The sequence below is a fragment of the Pangasianodon hypophthalmus genome, chromosome 27 (assembly GCF_027358585.1).
Source record: "Pangasianodon hypophthalmus isolate fPanHyp1 chromosome 27, fPanHyp1.pri, whole genome shotgun sequence".
NCBI classification, from domain to species: domain Eukaryota; kingdom Metazoa; phylum Chordata; class Actinopteri; order Siluriformes; family Pangasiidae; genus Pangasianodon; species Pangasianodon hypophthalmus.
In genome coordinates this window covers 17,487,161-17,509,732 of record NC_069736.1, presented here as the reverse complement: position 1 = coordinate 17,509,732, position 22,572 = coordinate 17,487,161, and the positions used below count along the sequence as shown (strand labels likewise).

The window sequence follows — 22,572 nt, the reverse complement described above, 5'->3', positions numbered from 1 at the left end:
GAAGAACAGCCTGGATCCTGAGAGCAGTGAGGGAGTGTGTTATATTAAAGCCTGGAGTGTTGTAGAGATGACATGCTGGGGTGTTCCCCAGGGGGAAAGAGACAGACTGGGCCTGAAAAGAGCGAGAGCACTGGGTTATTTTTACCTGTGTGTTCCAGAGAAAGAGAGGGGGCAGCTGCATGGTAAGCCCCAGGATCAACAAATGGCTGAGATAAGCAATGACTGGTCAGTGAGACCTTATAGACCAAACCTCTACTCTCTTTCCCACTCATATACACACACACACACACACAGAGCAAGCTGTATATAGCAGTCTGATTTTCTGGAACCAGGTCTAGTGTGGTTTAGAGCAGGCAATGGTGAACCAATCACCTGAAACTTTACCACCTGTGTCTAAGTGAGTGACAGGTATCTGTAATGTTGCTTGCCAGTGACATCTCACCCTGCCTTCAGGCCTGTAAAGGAAAAAGTAACAAGCATAAGACACTGAGATTAGCGACGTTTGAATTAGTTTTATTCAATTTATACAGTGACAAATGCAAAAAAATCCATTAAAGTAAATTACTTGGACCAATCTTATAGTGCAGCAAATATGACTCTCCCTAATTCTCTATGCTCAGAATTTAAATTCAAATTTTCTTCAGGAATTTATTACAAAATTTTAACAAAACTAAATCTCTGATAAATATAAAGAATTTCCATCTTCAGTTTGCAGAGTGCAGATTCTTTAACACTTGTGTTATTGTCGAGAAACTCAATGCTGTTCCTTAAGGCTTCTAACCTTCTCTGATGCAGGCTAAACTGATCGTGCCCAACAGCACAGCTGGTCTGATCATTGGTAAGGGTGGAGCAACGGTGAAGTCGGTGATGGAGCAATCAGGTGCATGGGTGCAGCTCTCACAGAAGCCGGAGGGCATCAACCTGCAGGAGAGAGTGGTGACAGTGAGTGGCGAGCCCGAGCAGAACCGCAAGGCTGTAGAGATTATTGTGCAGAAGATCCAGGAGGACCCTCAGAGCAGTAGCTGTCTCAACATCAGCTACTCCAATGTCACAGGACCTGTGGCCAACTCCAACCCCACAGGCTCACCATATGCCAACAGTGCTGAGGTTTTGCCTAGTGCTGCTGCTGCTGCCGCTGCCACTGCGTCCACACTGCTTGGCCAGGCGGGCCTTGCCAGCTTCCCCTCTGCAATGTCTGGCTTCTCCGGCAACGACCTGCTGGCCATCACCTCTGCCCTGAACACACTCGCTAGTTATGGCTACAACACCAACACTCTGGGGCTTGGCCTGAACCCCGCAGCCGCCTCTGGAGTGTTAGCCGCCGTTGCTGCTAGTGCTAACCCTGCAGCTGCTGCTGCAGCTAACCTCTTAGCATCGTACGCCAGCGAGGCATCCGGAGGAGCGGCTCACCCGGCTGCACCTGGGCTTGCTGGCTTCTCTCTGGGTTCTCTGGCAGCCGCCACGGGAGCTTCCAACGGCTACCTGAACCCAGCCTCCTCCCCGCTGGTGGCCTCCTCACTGCTGGGGACTGAGAAACTTGCCGAGGGTGGTAAGGAGGTCCTGGAGATTGCTGTGCCTGAGAACCTGGTGGGCGCCATTTTAGGGAAAGGGGGGAAGACGTTGGTGGAGTACCAGGAGCTGACAGGGGCACGCATCCAGATCTCGAAGAAGGGCGAGTTCATCCCAGGCACACGCAACCGCAAAGTGACCATCACAGGGTCGCCGGCAGCAACGCAGGCCGCGCAGTATCTCATCAGCCAGCGGATCACGTATGAGCAAGGCGTCCGTGCCACAAACCCTCAGAAAGTGGGCTAGAGAGGGAACTCAAGTGATGGGGGGAGGGAGGGAGGGCAGCGAGGAAAGGGATTCGAAAGAGGAACGAGCAAGAGAGCAGTCAATGAATGAGATGAATGAACAAAAGACAAAAATGGAGGAAAGAGGTCGGTAAGGGGAACGGAAGAAAAAAGAGTGCGTGTCCATGTTCACGTTTCAGAGGAAAAGAAACAAAACAAAAAAATGTGACTGATATGAGGAAAGAAAGATGTTCACCTGTGGACCTGGGGGCAGAGGTGTGTAAGAATTTGGGACTGAAATTCTGCTGTTCTTTTTTTTTTTTTATTATTTTTTAAACTTGAGCTAAGTGGTGTAGATTATGAGGGGCTCAGTACTGAACCCTGTGGCACTCTGGGAGGGAGGAGACTCAGGCCTCACCTCCTTTGTTTTTCTCACAGCCAGGGACCAGCTAGGTTCCATTTTATTTTTCTGTCATTGGTGGAGCCTGTACAAGTTAGTCCAAATTTATGACAAAGACCTCCACATAGGCAATGGGTTTGGCAGCAGCCCCTCTTGGGGTCAATTCAGTATCAAAGGTTTGGCCCTTTACAGATTTATATGTATTTTAGGCCTGAAGCAGTCTTGTACGGTTTTCCAAATTAACATTAGCGAGGCAGAAATTTTTTTTGTCTACCCTCGCTAGCCGTTTCAGATCCATGTTACTGGCTTTCTCCCATTAATCGGACAGCAGATTACTCTCAGTCACAGTAGATTTAGATTTTACTTAAACCTGTGATTTCAGGTTGACCTGAATGTATAAAGACTTCCTGGTCTTGCTTTTTTTAAAAAATATGTGTCAGGAAGTTCAAACTGAGTCTTTGTTTGGCATCAGCAGCCGAATCTGACTCAGCCGCAGAAAGGCAGGCAGACAAAAAATGTCAAAGGTAAAAAGGTCCCTTTGAGAGGACAGGAATGTAAACACACACACACATACACCCACACACACACTGCAAGTGCAGTTTAGTCAATTGATCCCTCTTTGGTGCTATAAGGAAATCACTAATGAGAAAACATCAGAGATTTAAATTTCTTACTTAGCTAGATTTTAGCACTTTGGGGTTGAATTTGCCTTCCCCTAATTATTAATTAAAAGCAATTTTGTGATTTGGTCATAACATCATTACAAATGAGACACATTAGAGAAAACAAAAACACGCTTTTCAGCTGCTAACACTATTGTTTGGGATAACTGACTTCACCTGAAATAATTGATGCAAGAACTTCAGAATCTGCATTTGAAACATCTCAAAACTAATCGTCCTACTGATTATAAGACTTGGGACAGATAGTCACACTAACATTACCATTAAGAAATAAGCACCTTGAGTGTTATGCCAGACTCAAATATCCACTATATTACTCCAGTAAACACTGGTGATTTTTAAAACGTGTGGGTTTTTTTTTTTGTATGAATAGAGCTCAAGCTGATATACCTCATGTTTGGAAAGAATGGGAAAAGAAACGAAGATTTCCAGTTTGTATGCAGTGCAACAAAGTCCTCGATTGAGTTCCACTTGGCACCTAGTTCACTACTGCGCAAACTAGCCTCGATGTCAGGCTGCCGGAGGTCTGGCAGCGGAAGGAAGGGAGCGCATACAATGCAACGCAGCCTTTGTAAAAATATTAATAGTAAGCTGTTTTCCACTCTGATGCTGGTGTGAGTTATCTGGCGTGAAGGAATCCCATGTCTTAGTGAGACACAAACATACCAAGAGCGCTCGTCTCAGAGAAACTGCACATCTTCTAGCATTAAGGCTGAGGCTCAATGCCTTTCCTGTGCAGTTCTCTGTTTCTTTTTCTTTTTTTTTTTTCTTTTTTTTGGGTGCTTTGCCCGAGCGTAACAACCCTGTATCCATTGTGTTGTGGGATGCGTTCTTTGGAAAACAGCATGGCAGAGTAATAAATAGCATGTTTTTTTTTTTTAAGGCCATACACTTAGCATCGTCGCCTCTGCTGCTAACTGCATTTTTAAATCCAGCAAGGGAGATATGAGGTACAGAACTTGTAAAGATAAACAAGAAGGTGATCTCTTTTAAACCACACTGTGAATCAAGCAGCCGACACCATCCTAAACTCTGGAATGTACTGTACACATTGCAGCGTCCACTAACGCACAGCACAGCGGGGCTGGATGCTGTGGACCCATCGGTTCTGCCAGTCGAGAGATACTCTGGGTCAGCTCTAACGGCTCGGAATTCACACCAGCCATTAATTAGCAGATCTCTGTTTGAACCACGGCCGTCTATATATAACCACGTGGCAATGCCCGATCTTCTACTGACCTAAATACACACTCGCAAAGACATTCATCAACTGCCTCCAATTCCCAGACCGTAATCTGCTTTGGAACCAGGGGGAACAGAAACCAAGAGTTAGAGGAAGGGGAGAGAGCAAGAACGAGAGACACGGCGATCCATTTATATGCATCGAATTATTGCAACAAAGATTGCCTTAAGAAATCTGTTACGTGCACTGCTTTTGGCAGGAAGTTTATCAACAGAACATTTTACGAAATTCATCCATCTCAAGAATTGTCACTGCTGAGGAGCAATTACTGCACGCTGTCGGTTTCGGGCTAAATAATTTATTTTTGAGATTTGAGATGAAAGTGCATATGCAATTTCAGAAGCACAAGCCCAGCACAACCGCATGCAACATCTCTGTGCATTTTGTTGTGGAAATTTAATATGGTGAAAATGAAAAGACTTCAAATGAAATTGCAACTTCATTAGCCATGGACTCTCCTTCTCTGTTTTTCGCTCTGACACTGCATATCTCCCCGGTCTCTAGTCTCTCTTTCCTTCTCTTTTCAGGCTTTTAAAAAATTTTAAATGTGTTCCTTATTTATTTCCTACTAATACTCTCTCTCTTTTGCTTTATTTCTTTTTTTTCTTTCATCAGTTGTATGGTTTCTTTTTTGGATGTGGTAACTGCGGTGGTCCCCCAGCTCAGTTCGTCTATCCTGCTCTCAGTCTCGAGAAGCTCGGCCAGCAGCATAGATTTTGTACACTTTTCCGGCCACAACCTTCAGAAGGTTGGCATCTGATTGGCACTCAGCACTTCCGAGCACTGTTTTTCACCTGGAAAACAAACTTTTGAATAGAGACACAGTGAGTTTCAGAGTAAAATGAGTCAGATTGCTTCTTGGGCACATTTATTGAAATGGACCAGACCCTTTAACAAAGCTAGTGTTCCATCCTGACGTCCTTGGTACTGCTCCATTGGCAAAAAATTGCCCATGTGGCTAGCTATGTTTCTTAAATGAAGGTCACTTGGCTATTGTACTCATGTGCCAGATTGAAACAGACTGAAAAATCACTTTAAAAAATTGGTAACTACCTCAATACTGTAACTTGAACAGGGTCCTCAAGGGACCTTTTGCAAGGATGATGTCAGAACGGATGAGCTCCACAGGGGGATCACCTTAGCACCACATTATCTCCTAGCTTCCTGCGTTCTTGCTCTCCTCTCTGGTTAATGGTGGCAGTTGATGAGTGTGTTAGAGTACATTCCTTGGCTTGAAGTATGTGCAGGCATTCCTGCCCCCTCTCCTCTTTCCTCTATGGGGCAGTGGATGACTACACCATGAGCACCATGCTGTTAGACTGCACTGCTGCTCCACAATTTCGTCTTCTCTCTGTGAACTCTGACCTGGAAACAGTTCTGTACCTCGACTCAAATCCATTTTCACACCTGACCTAAGATCAGTTTGCCCTAACCGTTATGAGAGTGTAAATAGACTTGCTCCAACACCCTCAAACACAGGGAATTGGTGCTTAAAAGGAGGGCTGGATGCCTGAAAGATCCAGAGCAAAGAACTCTGGGAAAGGGGGATGATACCCACCTCAAGCTCGAACGATGACCGTCGTTCGTATCCTGTGCTCTCTATCCTCTCTCTCTCAGAGAACGGTCTGAGGTCATTCTTTTCCTCTCCCTTTTCCCCCTTTTTTAAAATGAAACTGTGGATTCCGTCCTGTCCCATGGTCTTCGTGGAACTTTTAGTGTCGTTCTCTAGTTTGTAGTCTAAATGCAGTTGTCTTGCGCCGTGGGTTTCAGTGTGTGAACTCCGTTATACTTGTGTGTATGACGACAGTGCCAATCGAGCCAGATTAAGATTAGCTTTGCCATTTGTTTGTGCATTAGAATTCGCTCTAATTGGAGTGCTGGTGTCCATATCGACGTCCCTGATGATTTTTTTCGAACTACATAAATAAAAATGTAAAGAAATATTGGAAGCAATATTGTAGCATGTCGTCCAGTTTTTGTGTTTTTGTTATGTCTGTTGTATGAACCTTTGGATTTAATACACTTTTGAATGAATAGGTTTACATGTACTTTTTTGTAATACTGTAAAGAAAGTAAAGAAAAAAAAATCGAAAAAATGCTGCTATTTGATAAATATACGAGAAATATTTTAGTTGAAAAGATGTCTGATCCGTTTATTAGAGTTACGCTCGTTTTTGGCAGGAGCACAAACGAGGTGTGTCGATACAAATAACATAGCCGTGAAATAAAACCTGTGACCCACGCAGCTTCTTAACATGTAGACGTGCGATCAAGCATTTTAGATATCGCTAACTATTTAGACGCATCGATCAAGTGCCAATCAATCGATACCTTTTAGTTTGAATGAAAAGATAATCAAAAGAGCAAAACTTTGAGAAAAAAAAACATGAACAAAGAGCAATGTCAGTGTTGTTTTTAACTCCATAGTTGCATAGAGAATAATAATGATAGTTCTTTTATGCATAAACATGGTTTTTATACACTCGGTCGAGAAAGCATCCTGTGCGTTCGTTTGACTTGTGGCTTCCACGCAGCTCTTCCTTCATATTCTCTCTGTAGGTCGGCATGGAGTAGGCATAAACATGTTATAATCATGTCGTAAACGCGTTATTAAGCACCCATAACATGTCCCATTTATGAAAGTGTGTTTTGTGGAGTTAGGTGTTTATCTTTTTTGCACGTCTCTATTGCATGATATCCAAGTGAATTATCAGGGGGGCGGGGAATCAAAACTAACAGAAAAAAATAAATAAATACGTTTCGTTGAGTGTCTAGAGTCATTCTGAGGCACAGTTTTGCATGTGGCGCAGATCGAACACGTTTTCTGTTAACAGCTTCAATTTTTATTCCTTTTGCCTTTTTTTTTGGAAAGATATCGGAAGAGCTCTTATGGTTTATAGACTGGTACGGTAACCATGGGAACTGGCCCTGCACTGTAAAAAATTAAATGTTGGATCAACAAGAAGATCTTGCAGCTAAAGGGTATAAAGCAGTTCAATAAAGATTAATGAAGCTGTTTCTGGTCGAAAGTAACTCGTTAGGCAGTGGTGGCTCAGCTTAACAGCGAAGAAGGGTGCCTGTGTAGGCAGCATTTTTGGGGCGTGTTTATGCTCCTGGGGTAAAACGTGGTACCACTTGTAAGGCAGGATAAAGACCTCTCTGTGAATGCATTAAAGTTTGAAAAGGACTGTTAAAGCGAGTCAGGAAAGTGCTGTTTGTTTGTGGTTAAAATGCTGCCCAGTGAGACCAAGTACAGAAAAACATAGTCATCTTTAAAAATACAACCTTGTGATAAAATCGTAAACATATTTTACCGCAATATAAAAATGTAATAGTTTATCAGCACTGTTCTTGGATTGTATTCAACCTCATTTGGACGTAAGCTTATGCTGAATGAACATCTTAATCCTTACGCTATGTTCACACTAACAGGTTACAAAGCGATGGATGATCGTTCGTTTTTTATCTACGTGAGTGACATGGAGCTGTGATTTCAGCGACAGTGCCAAAAACATTTGGACTGAGATTTTCTCAATTCTATGCAAATTAGGTATGACTCTGTAATATAACAAATCCAAACGAATGGCTCAAATGATTCCTTTGACCAATACTATTGTGTATATGGTCTGACATTTCTTCAGTTCCCCACTCACAACATTATACCTGTAATTAGTTCCCATTTACTGTTTGATGAACAAAAATGGAAGAAAAGCCTGTGTGCTTTCATCTTATCCAGTCATATCAGACCTTTCATTAAACGTGTATGAAGAAGAATTAAACCTGGAAGGAAGTAGCAGAGATCGTAGGTGCCTCTGGTGAGTGTATGTAGCTAGTACAGTTAGAATGCTTTGCTAATCTGAGAACGAGGCTAGTATAAATCCGAACATGTAACGTGAAAATCAAACAACCAATTTTCACACTGATTAGTGCGTTATTTAATTTGTGTTTAGCTAGGTAGCTATAGCTATATATATACACACACGCCTACTGCTGTTTCTCATTGGAAAAGGAAATCCTGGATAGGCCACGCCCCCAAACGATGACAGTAGCAGTTGAACAAGCGACGCTTGTGACATGTCACCTGATAGTGTGAACACAGGACTATTGAGTTACTTTAATTTAAGATAGATAATAATTAATAGTAATATTACATATGTACAGTGCGGGGACAGAAATGCGGTCCGTCTGTCGTTTAGAGGATAAAATGCCCATGCATGCAAAACGTCTGCTACGTTACGTTAGGTTACATTACGTTACCTTGTAAGTCATATTCACGTGAATCAGTTGGATGTCGTAACTTGATTCTCCTAACCCCGGCTGTAATTTTTCTGAATGTATTTGCATTTTTACATAAAATGATAACAGAATGTTATTTCCGTGTTCCGTGTCTGTAGGTGGAGGCTGTTTAAACTCATGTGCGTGTGTGTGTGTGTAAGTGTGCGAACGCCGCATTAGCGCCTGTGTTTTTATCTTCTGATGCCATTTCTCCTTCCTCTCTCGTCATCAAATGCACTTTACTGAGCATTAGGTCCCCATGTCAACACACACACACACACAGTGGAAACCTCCTGGATGCAAACCGAAACCAAGCAACCTGTTCTTAACCTTCACACAGTGCGGTTTTCCTCTTGCTCTCGTTTTGTTTTCTTTCGTTAATTGTTATGATTATGATTTGAGCTGTATTTTTTGTATTTTTTTTTTTTTTTGTAATTTTTGTTTTCAAGGGAGATCTGAAGGAGTGTGTACGAGATTCCAGCATTCCTCCCATCTCCCTTACTGCATTCCCTTTTGTGTGTGAGTGTGTGCGTGTGCGTGTGTGTGAGTTTTGTGTCTGTAATTTACTGACACACAAGCGCTAGTTACTGTTTTTTTTTTTCAATGCTTTGAATGTGAAAAGTGTTTTTTGATTTGAAATCTGTAAGTTATGTTCGTTGAAGAGGAATGGTAAATAAAACACAGAAACCTCGAAAATGTCTCAGCACTCTCAGTCTGCTAAAAAAGGAACTCGTTTCTTTGGTGTGACTCATATTAAATGTTTTTAATTTTATCCTCATTCAGAAATCACACCCACACAGATACATTCAATTTATGCATTTTGGATCAACAAAAATATAAAGCCACAATAATGGGCAGAAAGGTGTAGCTCATTTTCCAAGATAATACAATAAACATCTCGATATATGATAAACAATTCAGTCTATGAAAGATACACATTACTGTGCAAAAGTTGTAAACATATATATATATATATAGCTGCTCGTCTGTTCCATAGCCAGGTGAGTGTTATTCCCTCATTATTTCACTAAAGGCCTAGAGTTGATTTCAAGTGTGGCATTTACATTTGTTAACTTCCAATATCAAGTCCAAAGAGCTGTCGCTGCCAGTGAAGCAAGTCATCATTAGGTTAAAAAATCAAAACAAACCCATCAGAGAAATAGCAAAAACATGAGGTGTGGCTAAATCAAATATTTGGTACATTCCTAAAAGAAAAAAAATAAAGAATGCACTGGTGAGCTCAGGAGCACCAAAAGGCCCAGAAGACTACGGAAAACAACTGTAGTGGATGACAGAAGAATTCTATAGCTGGTGATGAAAAACTCCTTCACAGCAGTTGGCCAGGTCAAGAAAACCCTGCGGGAGGTAGGTGTATCTGTGTCAAAGCCAACAATCAATAGAAGACGTCACCAGAGTAAATACAGAAATTTTACCACAAGGTGTACACCAGTGGTAAGCCTCAAAAGCAGGAAGACTCCATGGGGACTGACAGGCACAGAGGCCAAGCTTCCTTCACTCTTCACTGGGACTGACAGACACTGAGGCCACGCCTCACGACACAGGCAGCTGATCACTGATTCACTTGTGAATCTCTGTTTGATTCTGCTGCAAATTTCTAAATCTTTACACATTTGGAGGTTGTGAAAAAATTCAAAGTGTGAGGAAATACGGATGATGTCAGCTTCCCTCTGATAGGAAACCCGCAAGCCAGATCTCTCTCTCTTTCTCTCACTCTGTCTCACACACACACACACACACACAGAGGTGACACTGCCGCACTGCAGTGTGACTGTGTGCTTACAATTTAATTATGATGAATGAAGAGACAAGTGATAGAGTGTGTGCCATGCGTCGCAGACGCTGTGTGTACTAATGTTTGAGACAAAAGCAAGTGTGAGTTGTCTGGTCTGTGTCTAAACATGGAAATACACAAATAACCACTATTAATAGTGTCGTAGTAATCCTTTCATTTCATTCACGTACCATACTACAGCACACAGTGTGTAACGATACTATTCTGGGCTTACAAGAACTATACAGATGTTATATACAGTGGTCATTATTATAGGGTAGCGTTATGTGATCGCAGCTTTTAACATACGTGATTGATTTATCCTTAAGGCCATGTTTAGAATTATTTTATGAAAATGCTCAATCGAATTTTGGTCAAAACAGAACCTTACACATGGAATCCAGTGTATCCTCCTCCACAGTCTGATCTACTGTCCTATTTTCTGCTCCACTCACAGGCCTAAAGTAGAGCACGGCTATTTCTAGAGCTCCCTTCTCCAATCATATGAACCATAAAGCCATCATTCATGATTAGGAGAACTGCAGGCTAGTTTGGTACAGATTTACAAGCTACTGTCTGTTAGAATAAAATCACAGTCTGTCTCCAAGCCTGCTAAGTGGAGGAATGTAATTCTGTAATGCTAACAGTAGCATTGCCTCACATTAAAAGCATCATGGATCTGGTCGTGACTTTTGACCTTCACCTCATGAACGTTGGCGCCCCCTTCCTCAGCTCTGTAGTGATTTCCCCGCAAAACAGTGAATTGGTAAATGAAAGCGAAAAAGCCCTATTCATCATTATTATTTTATTCGATTTATTTATTTTATGACTGTTTTGAGAAGGAAAATGTGCTGGTAGCATTTGTCAAACTGGATATGAACAGATTTGTTCGTAAATTGTAGGGCTATTTGTACAAGAAATGTGGTATTCATGAAGGTCCAGTTAGTTGGGAAAAGAGGTTGTATCCTACGCTTCACTCCTGAGTTTGTGTTTGTGGTCAGCTTCAAATTGTATAATTGCGAAGAGCTACTGCGATTTCATATACGGATTATACTATCAAGTTTAAATCACTTACTTATTTCACTTACACACCAATTTAATTGACATTTTGTGTAACTCAGTCATTTCACACTGAGGAAAGTGATTCTAAAACAAAGCCATAAACTACAGCAAAAAAAAACTACTCATTCAATTAGGACAAATGTAATGGCACCCTATAAAAGGAGGAAGAGGTAGTGTAGTGTAAAGGTAGTCTACCTTTTTTTTTCTTCACAATTTCTGTTTTTGTGTCTCTTTCATTGCTGTTGTTTAAATGGAGGATTATTGCTGTAAAGTCTCTGGTTACTGTGGTGTGTTAAAAACAGAATAAGTGTATTATATGTCTTGTGAATTTTAAGTGGTTTGTTTCAAATGTTACAATATTTTAAAAAGACAAACCACAAATGCATTATTGTAAAAATTCCTTACAATTAAGCTATAATTTTATTACACACTCTGTCCATCCTTCCCACCGCTCCTTTCCTTGTTTTGTGTTTTTCTTTCTTTCTCTATTCCTGCCTCTTCTGTTTTTCTCCTGCTGTCCCTCGATATACAGAATGACCTTAATATACTGAGAATTATTGCAGAAATTGAAATGTTTTGTTCCATCTTTCATATTATATGTCCTTATATCTATTTCTCCCTGTCTCACCAAAACTACCCCCCACCAACCACACACACACACACACACACACACACACCTCCCCTTAAGCTTTATGGAAGACTATTCATCTAATATTGCAACAACCTTGGTTTTCATTTTCACCCACCCACAAACACACACACATATACACATCTTGCCACAGAAGAGGACAGCCATATTTCTAATGATATTAATTAAGACCAACTATCCCCCCACACACACACGCACACACACACACACACACACATACACACAGCTACACACACAGCTACACACACAAAGCTCAGCCTTCTCCCAGCAGTGACATCACACAGATGACACTCCAACACTCTTCAGCAATCAGTAACCATCTCAGATCTGCTGCTGCGGCCCAATCGGTCTGATCACAGTCTCAGACGAGTGTTATGGTCCGTCTGGACATCCTCGCTCTGCCTCTGCCACAGTTTCACCATCCGTCAATAACGTTTCAAGGTCATACGTCTCTGAACGCAGCGCATATTCTAGTCCTTTTGACAGCGCAATGGCGATTTCCTGTTAGACCCTATACGATGAGATCGGCCGCAGTGCTGGATAATACAATCGGATATTTAATTATCAGTGTGGAACATATACAAGTACATGGAACATATATGTAACTGTATGTGTGTGTGTGTGTGTGTGTGTGTGTCACTTTTTTCTTTTAAGATAGTAATAGGAGAGGATTTGATGGTAAAATCATGTTGTCAAGGCGACAGGTTCGTAGAGGATGGGGGTGGGGGGGAGGTGACTGGTGGGGGGATGCTTCTCTGACAGAATGCTGGGATATTCCGGTCACGGATGCATCGCTATGCCACCGTAACCGTGGCAACCTGGTTTTCCTGATCCCCACTCCAAGAGGACCAGGTAAGTGTGGTTAAATATCAGGAAGAGCTTGGCAGTGTCTCTCTCTCTCTCTCTCTCTCTCACACACACATACACACACGTATGATTAGAGGCATAATTTCACCTCACCGCCTCCTCGGTGTGTAAAATCTTCTGATCTTCCTGTCCAATCAGTGCCTTAGAAACACTCAGAAGCTCTCACAGAGTATTTAAGCATTGAGGCTGTGTATACAAACAAAAAAAGGAAAACGATACCAACAGTAATGAGAACAATAACGCCAACAATGACAACGATACCAACAGTAATGAGAACAATAACGCCAACAATGACAACGATACCAACAGTAATGAGAACAATAACGCCAACAATGACAACGATACCAACAGTAATGAGAACAATAACACCAACAATGACAACGATACCAACAGTAATGAGAACAATAACACAAACAATGACAACGATACCAACAGTAATGAGAACAATAACGCCAACAATGACATCATAACATGATGACAATAACATAAACAGTGACAATGTACGAGCAGAAAGAGATCAAGCACAGAACCAACAACTATGATAGATTTCAACTTTAACAATAATTACAATAATTTTGAAGAAAAAACGAGTATACATATAAAAATTTAAAACAAAACTTCACCGGTTACGATAGAATAGTTTATCAGTATGGTGAAAGTGATGTATTCTCGGTTAGCAGTAAATGCTAAGTGCAATTACAGTGTAATATTAGTCCTACAAAGTCTTTCACTGATCTGAGAGAAGCGTTAATGTTCCTGATGGGTTTGTCTTGTTTCTGCTGTCACTGTGCTTTTAATAAAGAATTAACAGCTACTGGCTAGCTAGTTAAATGTTTAGCTTCATTCATTAACTAGTTTATACTTAGTCCAGTACTTAGTCTAGACAGCACCCAACAGTGTTTTTACAACTTTAACCACTTTGTCAGTTTGTTACTCTCACTACTGTCATTACATAACCCAGGAAACAGGAAACTGCGAGGGTTCAGGACCTCATCATTGTTCAATAACAAGGAAAATTGGCCACTGTGAAGCCACTCACCACCCACCAAGTCCAAAAAAACAGCCCAGGTAATACATTTTCTAATTTTTAATCAGAGTGAAGTGTTGGTTAATAAAGGAATAAAACAATAATCAGTGACAGAGTGGTGTGATGAAGCAGAGTTACTGTTACCACCTGAAACGTATTCCTCTTATTGCTTATTATTGCTTATACACAGCAATTTGACAACAAATACAGTGTTTAATTTATTAAGGAGTGACATCATGTTTTTATCCATAACCTTTTACATTTTGTTGTGAAATGTCCACAAAACAAGTCAGTTCCTGTTGTCACTTTCATTACCATAGCTACAGACAGTCGTTCCCTCTTCGTCATGTTACTCCGCTGTCCTGAAGACATGTCAGAAAATATACTGAGCACTGACACTGGAGACTCCTTCCATAAATGCTTTTCTTATAGAAGGATTATTAGAGTGAGTGCATTAATATAAACCTGTGATTTGCAGCTGCGCTTCTGTCAGAGCTGCTGTTATAGAAAATTAATCAACACCTTCTGACCAATCAGAATCCAGAATTCAACAGCGCTGTGGTATAAATTACATTACATTTACATGACAGGACAATTTGAGGCATAACACAATATCAAGTTCAGTTTGTTCTGTATGATCCACTTATTATCTTGTGATTTTTCCATTGCAAAGTGAACGTAATGTTTGTCACAAGATGGTGACAGTGTCCCAAAATGCACTGCAGCGAAACATTGTGACATCACCCCTCATAACTTAATGTGGTTTGGCCTTAGACCATATGGATTTGGCACATTCCCAGTGAACAAAGGCGCCTGATTAATATCGCCCATGACTATGGGTAGTGCACAAAGCAATGAAGACAGCTCCCGCCGCAGCAATGTGATCGCTAATAACATCGTCTTATAGCTTATCTCTTGTTTTTTTCCCCTCTTTGTTCTTTTAACTGATTTCAGCAGAGCCCGGCGTCGGACAGCGCTGCAGCTGCAATCAGAGCTGATCAATAACTATTTGCGACGGCACACCAGCACTGATTCAGGATGCAGCTCTCGCCCTGCCGTTGCCATGGAAACCACCGCCGCAGTGCTGCGGGCTGAAATTGGGAGATGGAGGGGAAAAGATGAGGGGAGGTGGGGGAGCGAGGGGCAAGCAATACAGGTGGGATAGGTAGATGAAATGAGAGGGAGGAAGAAACACAGGGAGACAGTCACTGGATGATTTTAGTATATTTCTCTCTGGTCTATGTTGGCTGACTACTAATCATCGAAACAGCCATGAATGTCTTTAGCACAAAGAAAGGACAATTCGGGTTCACAATGTCTGAGAACTACTGATTCTACGAAGCCACGCCTGATTTAACTCATTAGCTCATTAGTCCAGGTGTGTCATGAACATGTCACATGGTGCTGAGCTTTATTTCAATAGGCATTCAGGTTTATTCTTTTCACACACTCGCTTGGCATCATCTTTTATCATCTCATTTTAATTTCTAGAAAGTTCCATTCTTCTTGATCCTACTGAAGCATCAGTGATTCATCAGTTTGTGAAAGACCAACAGCATACCCATACAGCAGGGGATTCTGCACTGAATATGGTCAAGACTAGCAACATAGGGGTCATTTATACCAATGGGAAATGTATTATGGACCAAACATGGTAAAACTGTACACAGGAATGTTTAAGATTTAACTGTCTTTGGGATTTTGTCCAAAAATAGAGCCTTACTTAATATTTATGCAGCATTATGGCCTATGTTGCCCCAAACCAACCAGCATTCTGGCCCATATGATGCCAGACATAGTGGAAAAACATGGTCTCATTAAGACTGAATTGTGTTTTTGGCTCAAGATTTAAGATTTTATTTGTCACGTACACAGTTATATACAGTATGTAACTTCCACTGAAATGAAAACATGGTCTACTCCTCCTTAGACTGTGCATTAAAAATAAGAAATGAATACGAAAGAAGTACAAAGGAAGAATAAGGATAGTGCCAAAAGAGTACCTGCTGCACCACCATACCATACCACACCATACCATATCACACATCAACCATTAACTGTACACAGTCTCTTTTTTGCTGCCTCACAGCCTCAGGGTCCCTGGTTTGATCCTGAGCTCGGGTTACTGTCTGTGGAGTTTAGCATGTTCTCCCCATGTCTGTGTGGGTTTTTTTCTGGGTTCTCCGGTTTCCTCACACCTCCCAGTAGGCATACTGGCTATGCTAAATTGACCCTAGGTGTGAATGTGTGTGCATGGTGCACGTATTCCCGGCTCGCATCCTGTATACCCAGGACAGACTCCGGAGCCACTGTGACTCTGACTCACGCTTACTGAAGGAGTTACGAAGCCTGAGCGAAACTTCAATGTGCCACTAAAAGGGCTCGATTTTTCTGTAGCTTGAGAGCAATTATAAGCTAAAAAGTAATGTAAGGTTAGCTTGGGTTAGTTCTTGGTAAGAACCCAGTTTGGAACATAAACTAAAGAATGAATTAATAATTTGTACTCTTCTTTAAAGAAATCCTGCCATGGATAAGCTGATGAAGTCACTTTTAAGTGGATTTTTAAAAATTTATTTTGCAAGAATCGACATTTATTTAACAAATATAACAAAAACATTGTAATTACAGTGAACTGTCATACAGTGGCGCTGGATTTGACCACTCATAGCGCCATCAGTGTATAAAACGCAACTCCTCCAAACCTACAGGTGGCGCTGTTGAGCATTCGTGATGGTGATAAGTTTTCGTTTCTGTGTTCGTAATAAATTTTTGTTTATGTATAATAGTACAACCTTAGATAATGTGCTAAAAATCAGTTTATTATACTTTAGTAGAATTTCATACTATATTGACGAGTTTTTCTTTTGTTTTTATTTTTAATCCAGTAGGTGGCGCAATGTACGGCGCGTGCGAGCTGCCTGAACTCATAGAAGAAGAGAAGAAGAAGAAGAACAGGAAGTAATATTACTTGTATTTTGTCGAAATAAATTTAACCACAACGAAATGTTGTGTTTTTAAATAATAATTCGATCTTCATACTTGTAGAAATCATCTTAAAGTTGTATATCATGTGCTTTTAGAGTCATGTTATCTCATATGTTTGTCGCTAGATGACAAAAGACGAGTGAACTCTGGATACAGCCCAAATATGTCGAGACGCCCTACTTAGGTAGGAACTACTGAGGAAGGAAGCACACTAAATAGTGCACTATGTGAATAAATTATCGCTATTTGGGATTCGGCCACTGGTTCTGTAGGTGATGTTGAAGCAGTTAGAATGGCAAAATCTGAAGTGATTTCTGAAGAGTTTGAAAGATACATTGTGAAAGATGTAAGTGAAAAGCTGACTATTTATGCTTTTAATTGATCTTTTTTTTTTTTAAAATGAAAATAAACTGTTATTATGGTGTTGAAACAGGCTCCACCGACTGTTTACTACATTCCAGACTTTATAACAGAAGCAGAAGAAGAGTATCTCCTACAGCAGGTACATATTTATTAAGCATTTATTAATCATAATACACTGTATAAATCCTCACCTGTGTGTGTGTGTGTGTGTGTGTGTTTCAGGTGTACAAAGCCCCCAAGCCCAAATGGACACAGCTGTCAGGAAGGAGACTCCAGAACTGGGGTCTGTCCTCCTCTCATGATATATTTTTAATTTTTTTTTTTTTTTAAAGTTTATCCAAAAAGAAGATTTGTTTTCTTCTTTTGGTTCTTTTGTGTTGTTGTTACAGGAAAATAAAAACCTTCAGTTGTGCAAACTGCATGTCTAAATCATCCACACGCTTCATTTTGAACATAAATGTTTTAATAAATTCTGTATTTAAGATTGGAACTTTATTATCATTCACATAACATCTAACAGTAGCTATAAGCTATAAAAGCTATAAACTGGTAGCTATAAGCTCCTGTTTGTTAGCGACATTAGCCTTGTGCTCCAGTGCTAAACTCAAGAGCCGCACGTAGCACACCAGCCATGTCTCTGCCAATCGTCTACAGTTCTGGTAGAAAAAGAAAATTTTGGCATCGTGTGAACTACTACAGGTCTCAATCATCATGTTTTTGTGTGTTTTCTGTCTGAAATCAGGAGGTCTTCCTCATCCGAAGGGGATGATTGCAGAGAAGCTCCCTGATTGGTTGCTGAGCTACACAGAAAAGATATCAGGCCTCGGAGCGTTTGCTGGGAAAAGCGCCAATCATGTGCTGGTGAACGAGTACAGGCCAGAGGAAGGCATCATGGTACATCACACACTGATCATTATTAATGTCATATCTCACAATACTCACACCACTATACTCACACCACTATACACCACTATACTCACACCACTATACTCACACACACTATACACCACTATACTCACACCACTATACTCACACCACTATACACCACTATACTCACACACACTATACACCACTATACTCACACCACTATACTCCACGATACTCACACCACACCACTATACACCACTATACTCCACGATACTCACACCACACCACTATACACCACTATACTCACACCACTATACACCACTATACTCACACCACAATACACCACTATACTCACACCACTATACTCCACGATACTCACACCACACCACTATACACCACTATACTCACACCACTATACTCACACCACTATACACCACTATACTCCACTATACTCACACCACACCACTATACACCACTATACTCACACCACTATACTCACACCACTATACACCACTATACTCCACTATACTCACACCACACCACTATACTCACACCACTATACTCCACGATACTCACACCACAATACTCACACCACTATACACCACTATACTCACACCACTATACTCACACCACTATGCTCACACCACACCACTATACACCACTATACTCACACCACACCACTATACACCACTATACTCACACCACACCACTATACACCACTATACTCACACCACACCACTATACACCACTATACACCACTATACTCACACCACACCACTATACACCACTATACTCACACCACTATACTCACACAACTATACACCACTATACTCACACCACACCACTATACTCACACCACTATACACCACAATACTCACACCACTATACACCACTAAACTCACACCACACCACTATACACCACTATACTCACACCACTATACTCACACAACTATACACCACTATACTCACACCACACCACTATACTCACACCACTATACACCACAATACTCACACCACTATACACCACTATACTCACACCACACCACTATACTCACACCACTATACACCACTATACTCACACCACACCACTATACACCACTATACTCACACCACTATACACCACTATACTCACACCACTATACTCACACTATGATACTCTGTAATACTGCTGTAATGCTCACAAGTAATACACTACAGAATACAGTTAGACCCACTCTAAATGCCATAAACACAACGTTCTCCCGATCAAACTCTACCCATTTTCTTTCTTTCTTTCTCCATCTTTGTGTCTCTTTTTTTCTTTTTCTTTTTTTTAACCACAAAATGCAATTAGTTTCAGTTCTTAAAGCCAAAAGCCATGTAATCGAGTAGACATTAAATTGAGTATGTGTATTTTTCAGACAGAGTCGTCAGGAGGAAAATGTAGCATAATGAATTGCCTGTTAAAAAAACACTATTTTTTAAATTTAATTATTAATATATTTATTCATTCATGTGATAATATTGTAAACTATGATCTGGAATTACTGGCGTCTGCCTGTGCTGGTGTTTGACTTCAGTGTGCTGAGAACAACCGTTCTGGACTGGATGTTCTGTTCTGTCTTTTATTGCATACATCTCATATCTAACTGTGTGTGTGTGTGTGTGTTAGCCTCATGAGGACGGGCCTCTGTATCACCCCACAGTAACAACCATCACTCTGGGTTCTCACACGCTGCTTGACTTCTACAGACCCGTCGATCAAACACAGGTAAAGTCCTGACAGCTCGCTTAGACCATCAATAAACCGATGAAGAACGCTGTTTTCTAAAAGTGTACCAAGATAGCTAAATGTTAAGCAATGTGACAGGTATTTAAAAGAAAATAATGAGCAATAAGAGTTTGTACTACACACTACTCTTGTTAGCAGTTAGTGTTAATATACACACATCCACAACCACTTTGTTCCTGTAAACTGAAAACACACTGAGCAGTGTGTTTTATACTTATTATTTTTGACAGTCTGTTGGGAAAATAGTTTTTTTTCCTTCAGTTTGTGGCCGAGACGCCTACTCTCCGCCGCTGAGTCACCGCTTTGTTTTATAAAATCATTTCCCATCCGCGGTTTTGTCAAACATGACAGCGTATGATTGGTGAAGTGAGAGAGACCAGTGTGAGGGTGTGACACGAAATAGAGAACCAAATATGCCCCAGAACCAAAAATAAACAAAGTAAACAATAAGTGAATAAAAATGAGGGGAAATATGTAGCAAAACATGGAAGAATGTAACAGAGTAAAAGTACTTTTTGGTCTTTTATTGTATATACATTCATCATTCATTTTATTAGGAACACCTCCTCAGTCATGCAGTTATTTCTCTCTCTCTCTCTCTCTCTCTCTCTCTCTCTCTCTCTCTCGTGTAGACAGAAGTTCCTCAGACAGAGGAGAGCCGCTACATGCTGTCATTGTTGCTGCGGCGTCGCAGTTTGCTGATCCTGCAGGACGAGATGTACAAGCGCTACCTTCATGGGATCAGCAGCGTCGCCATGGATACGCTAACAGAGCGTGTGGTGAACCTGTCGGTGGCGGGAGGGCAGGTAGGTGAGACGCTTCCCCGCAGAACCCGAGTTTCCCTCACCATCCGTCACGTGCCCAAAGTCTGCCGTGCCAACCTGCTGCTCGCCAGGAAGTGACACGATCACAGAGCCGGATGAACCAGGAGGCGACACCTGGCCAACTAGGAAGTGACATGATCATGAAGGCTTACATGCAGGAAGTGACATGACAAGACTCATATTTCAGGAACTGCCCGAATGTTTATAAACTTCCTACGAATTACATTAAGCTACAAAATCTGAGTTTCAAATAAACAATTTTGAATGTCACTAGGAGATTTCTGGTACAGTTCTGCTTCTTTGCTTCAGATTCATCCACAAGCTTCAGACTGTCCAGATTTCAGCTACCTGGCTTCTTACCAACATCCCAATCTGATACATTTCTACCCCTCTGCTCCAAAATCATTACTCCCTCCATTCCGTTCATTATCCTCCTCACGTCTACAGCAATTAAAGGTGAGGTGTGTCATTTTTAAAAATTGTTTCTCAACTTAACGGTAACAGTTTCACATTTCTCCCTAGAAAAACTGTGATTCACAACATTTCCATGCAGTAATTTCTTTATTTCAGGCTTCTGTTGACATTCTCTTAACATTTTTCTGGCCCAGCAATTAGCTCCGCCCCCAGCTGGAACAGAACGGCTCACTTTTACACACTTTTTTGAATTCAGAAGATGATTCACAGAGCTTACGCACTTTCAATGTGTTTTTATTGCAAGACAGCAGAGGACATTAGATAAATATTACAAATTGCTCCTTTAATAATCTCGCTGTATTTCCGACTTCTTCCTTCTTTAAGATCTTCCTCTTCTGTCCTGCTCACCATCCCTCAAATAACCTTTGCTGTCAGGACCTTCCTTCCTCTAACACTCCGTCATTCTCTTTCACTATCTGTCTTTAAAGCACATCTACAAAACACTCGTCTGCTCTCTCTGGCCTTTAACGTTCACGGCTCTTCTTTGCATTTCTCATTTGCATTAACCACTTTAATGGTCAGCGTGTCGTCGTCTACTTTCTCTCGCTTCTCAAGCATCATAATCGCCTTGGAGTTTTTGAAAAGAGCAAGCCATATAAAATGTGTTGTTGTTATTATTATTATTATTATTATTATTATTATTATTATTATTACTACAACGGCAAGAAGAAAACTGACTTTTTTTGACCGTCACATGCGTGTAATTGTTATAATCGATTGTCGCTATTTGAGATATCAGCACATGATCTGTGAGAATGATTGTGAACTTGTAGGTGAATTTATTTTACATGCACTTATTAAAGAAAATTGCACAACTGCACATTATTACAACAGTGTTGAGTGTTCATGTCATACCTTTCATGTATTATGTGCAGTATTTTTGTATTATTTGTATGAAAGCAGGGGTTAAATTTGGTGTAAGTGAAGCTGAGGTCCAGTAGTTTAATGATGGAAATGCAAATAATTTCTAGTCAATTTGAGACCGTGAGACTTGTCTTCAAAGAAGTGAAAATATGTTGTTAAATCGTGTATCTGCCTAGTATAAGTCTCATTTTATTATTGAAACACTTCAGTATGGTGTGGTGAGGATGATGAAGATGATGATGGAATAAATCCTTGCTATGTTTAGAAATGAAATATTTTATTACAGAAATATTTGTGTTGATGTTTTAAAGGTTTTGCTGTACATCAGTATGTTGTTTATCTTTTCCAGAAAAGCCACAAGAGATATTTAGATGTCATTTGATGCCAAAACAAGAAAATAAACTGTAAATGTAATGTAAAGTTAAATAAATCCTTTAGGACAGAAATGAAAATATGTTTTAAATATGCAAAGCTTGTTCTAATCACGTTTGTGTGAAGTTGAAGGCTAATAACACAATAATAACACAATAATAATAATAATAACACAAATTTTAATTGCATTCATAAAACGTGTCCATTTAAAATGTTAATCCTTAAAATGAATTTTATATATAGAATTACTTTAGATATTTA

General features: G+C 40.6%; 2 protein-coding genes across 3 annotated transcripts in view; both read left to right on the top strand.

Moving 5' to 3' along the window:
• The window catches only part of nova1 (NOVA alternative splicing regulator 1), a 32,512-nt gene extending 23,228 nt beyond the window's left edge, over window positions 1-9,284 (top strand). The window contains exon 4 of one of the 2 annotated variants that reach the window (XM_026921673.3): window positions 796-9,284. In XM_026921673.3, the coding sequence (XP_026777474.3) occupies window positions 796-1,815 (1,020 nt within the window). In that variant the 3' untranslated portion in view covers window positions 1,816-9,284. The remainder of the gene's footprint in view (window positions 1-795) is intronic. The other variant, XM_026921675.3, reaches the window with a different exon arrangement.
• A 7,330-nt stretch (window positions 9,285-16,614) lies between these two features.
• Window positions 16,615-21,895, top strand: alkbh6 (alkB homolog 6). Its single transcript, XM_034300476.2, has 7 exons — window positions 16,615-16,749; window positions 16,902-17,122; window positions 17,210-17,278; window positions 17,362-17,422; window positions 17,882-18,033; window positions 19,658-19,756; window positions 20,410-21,895. The coding sequence occupies exons 2-7, from the start codon at window positions 17,069-17,071 to the stop codon at window positions 20,677-20,679; spliced, it is 705 nt and encodes a 234-aa protein (XP_034156367.2). The 5' UTR covers window positions 16,615-16,749; window positions 16,902-17,068; the 3' UTR covers window positions 20,680-21,895.
• The last annotated feature ends 677 nt before the right edge of the window (window positions 21,896-22,572 follow it).

Excerpts from the sequence above, each read along its gene's own strand:
- alkbh6 (XM_034300476.2), top strand. The coding sequence starts at position 17,069 with ATGGCAAAATCTGAAGTGATTTCTGAAGAGTTTGAAAGATACATTGTG. Across the intron at positions 17,123-17,209 it reads AAAGATACATTGTGAAAGAT|GCTCCACCGACTGTTTACTA; the intron begins GTAAGTGAAAAG and ends GTGTTGAAACAG. Across the intron at positions 17,423-17,881 it reads AAGGAGACTCCAGAACTGGG|GAGGTCTTCCTCATCCGAAG; the intron begins GTCTGTCCTCCT and ends GTCTGAAATCAG.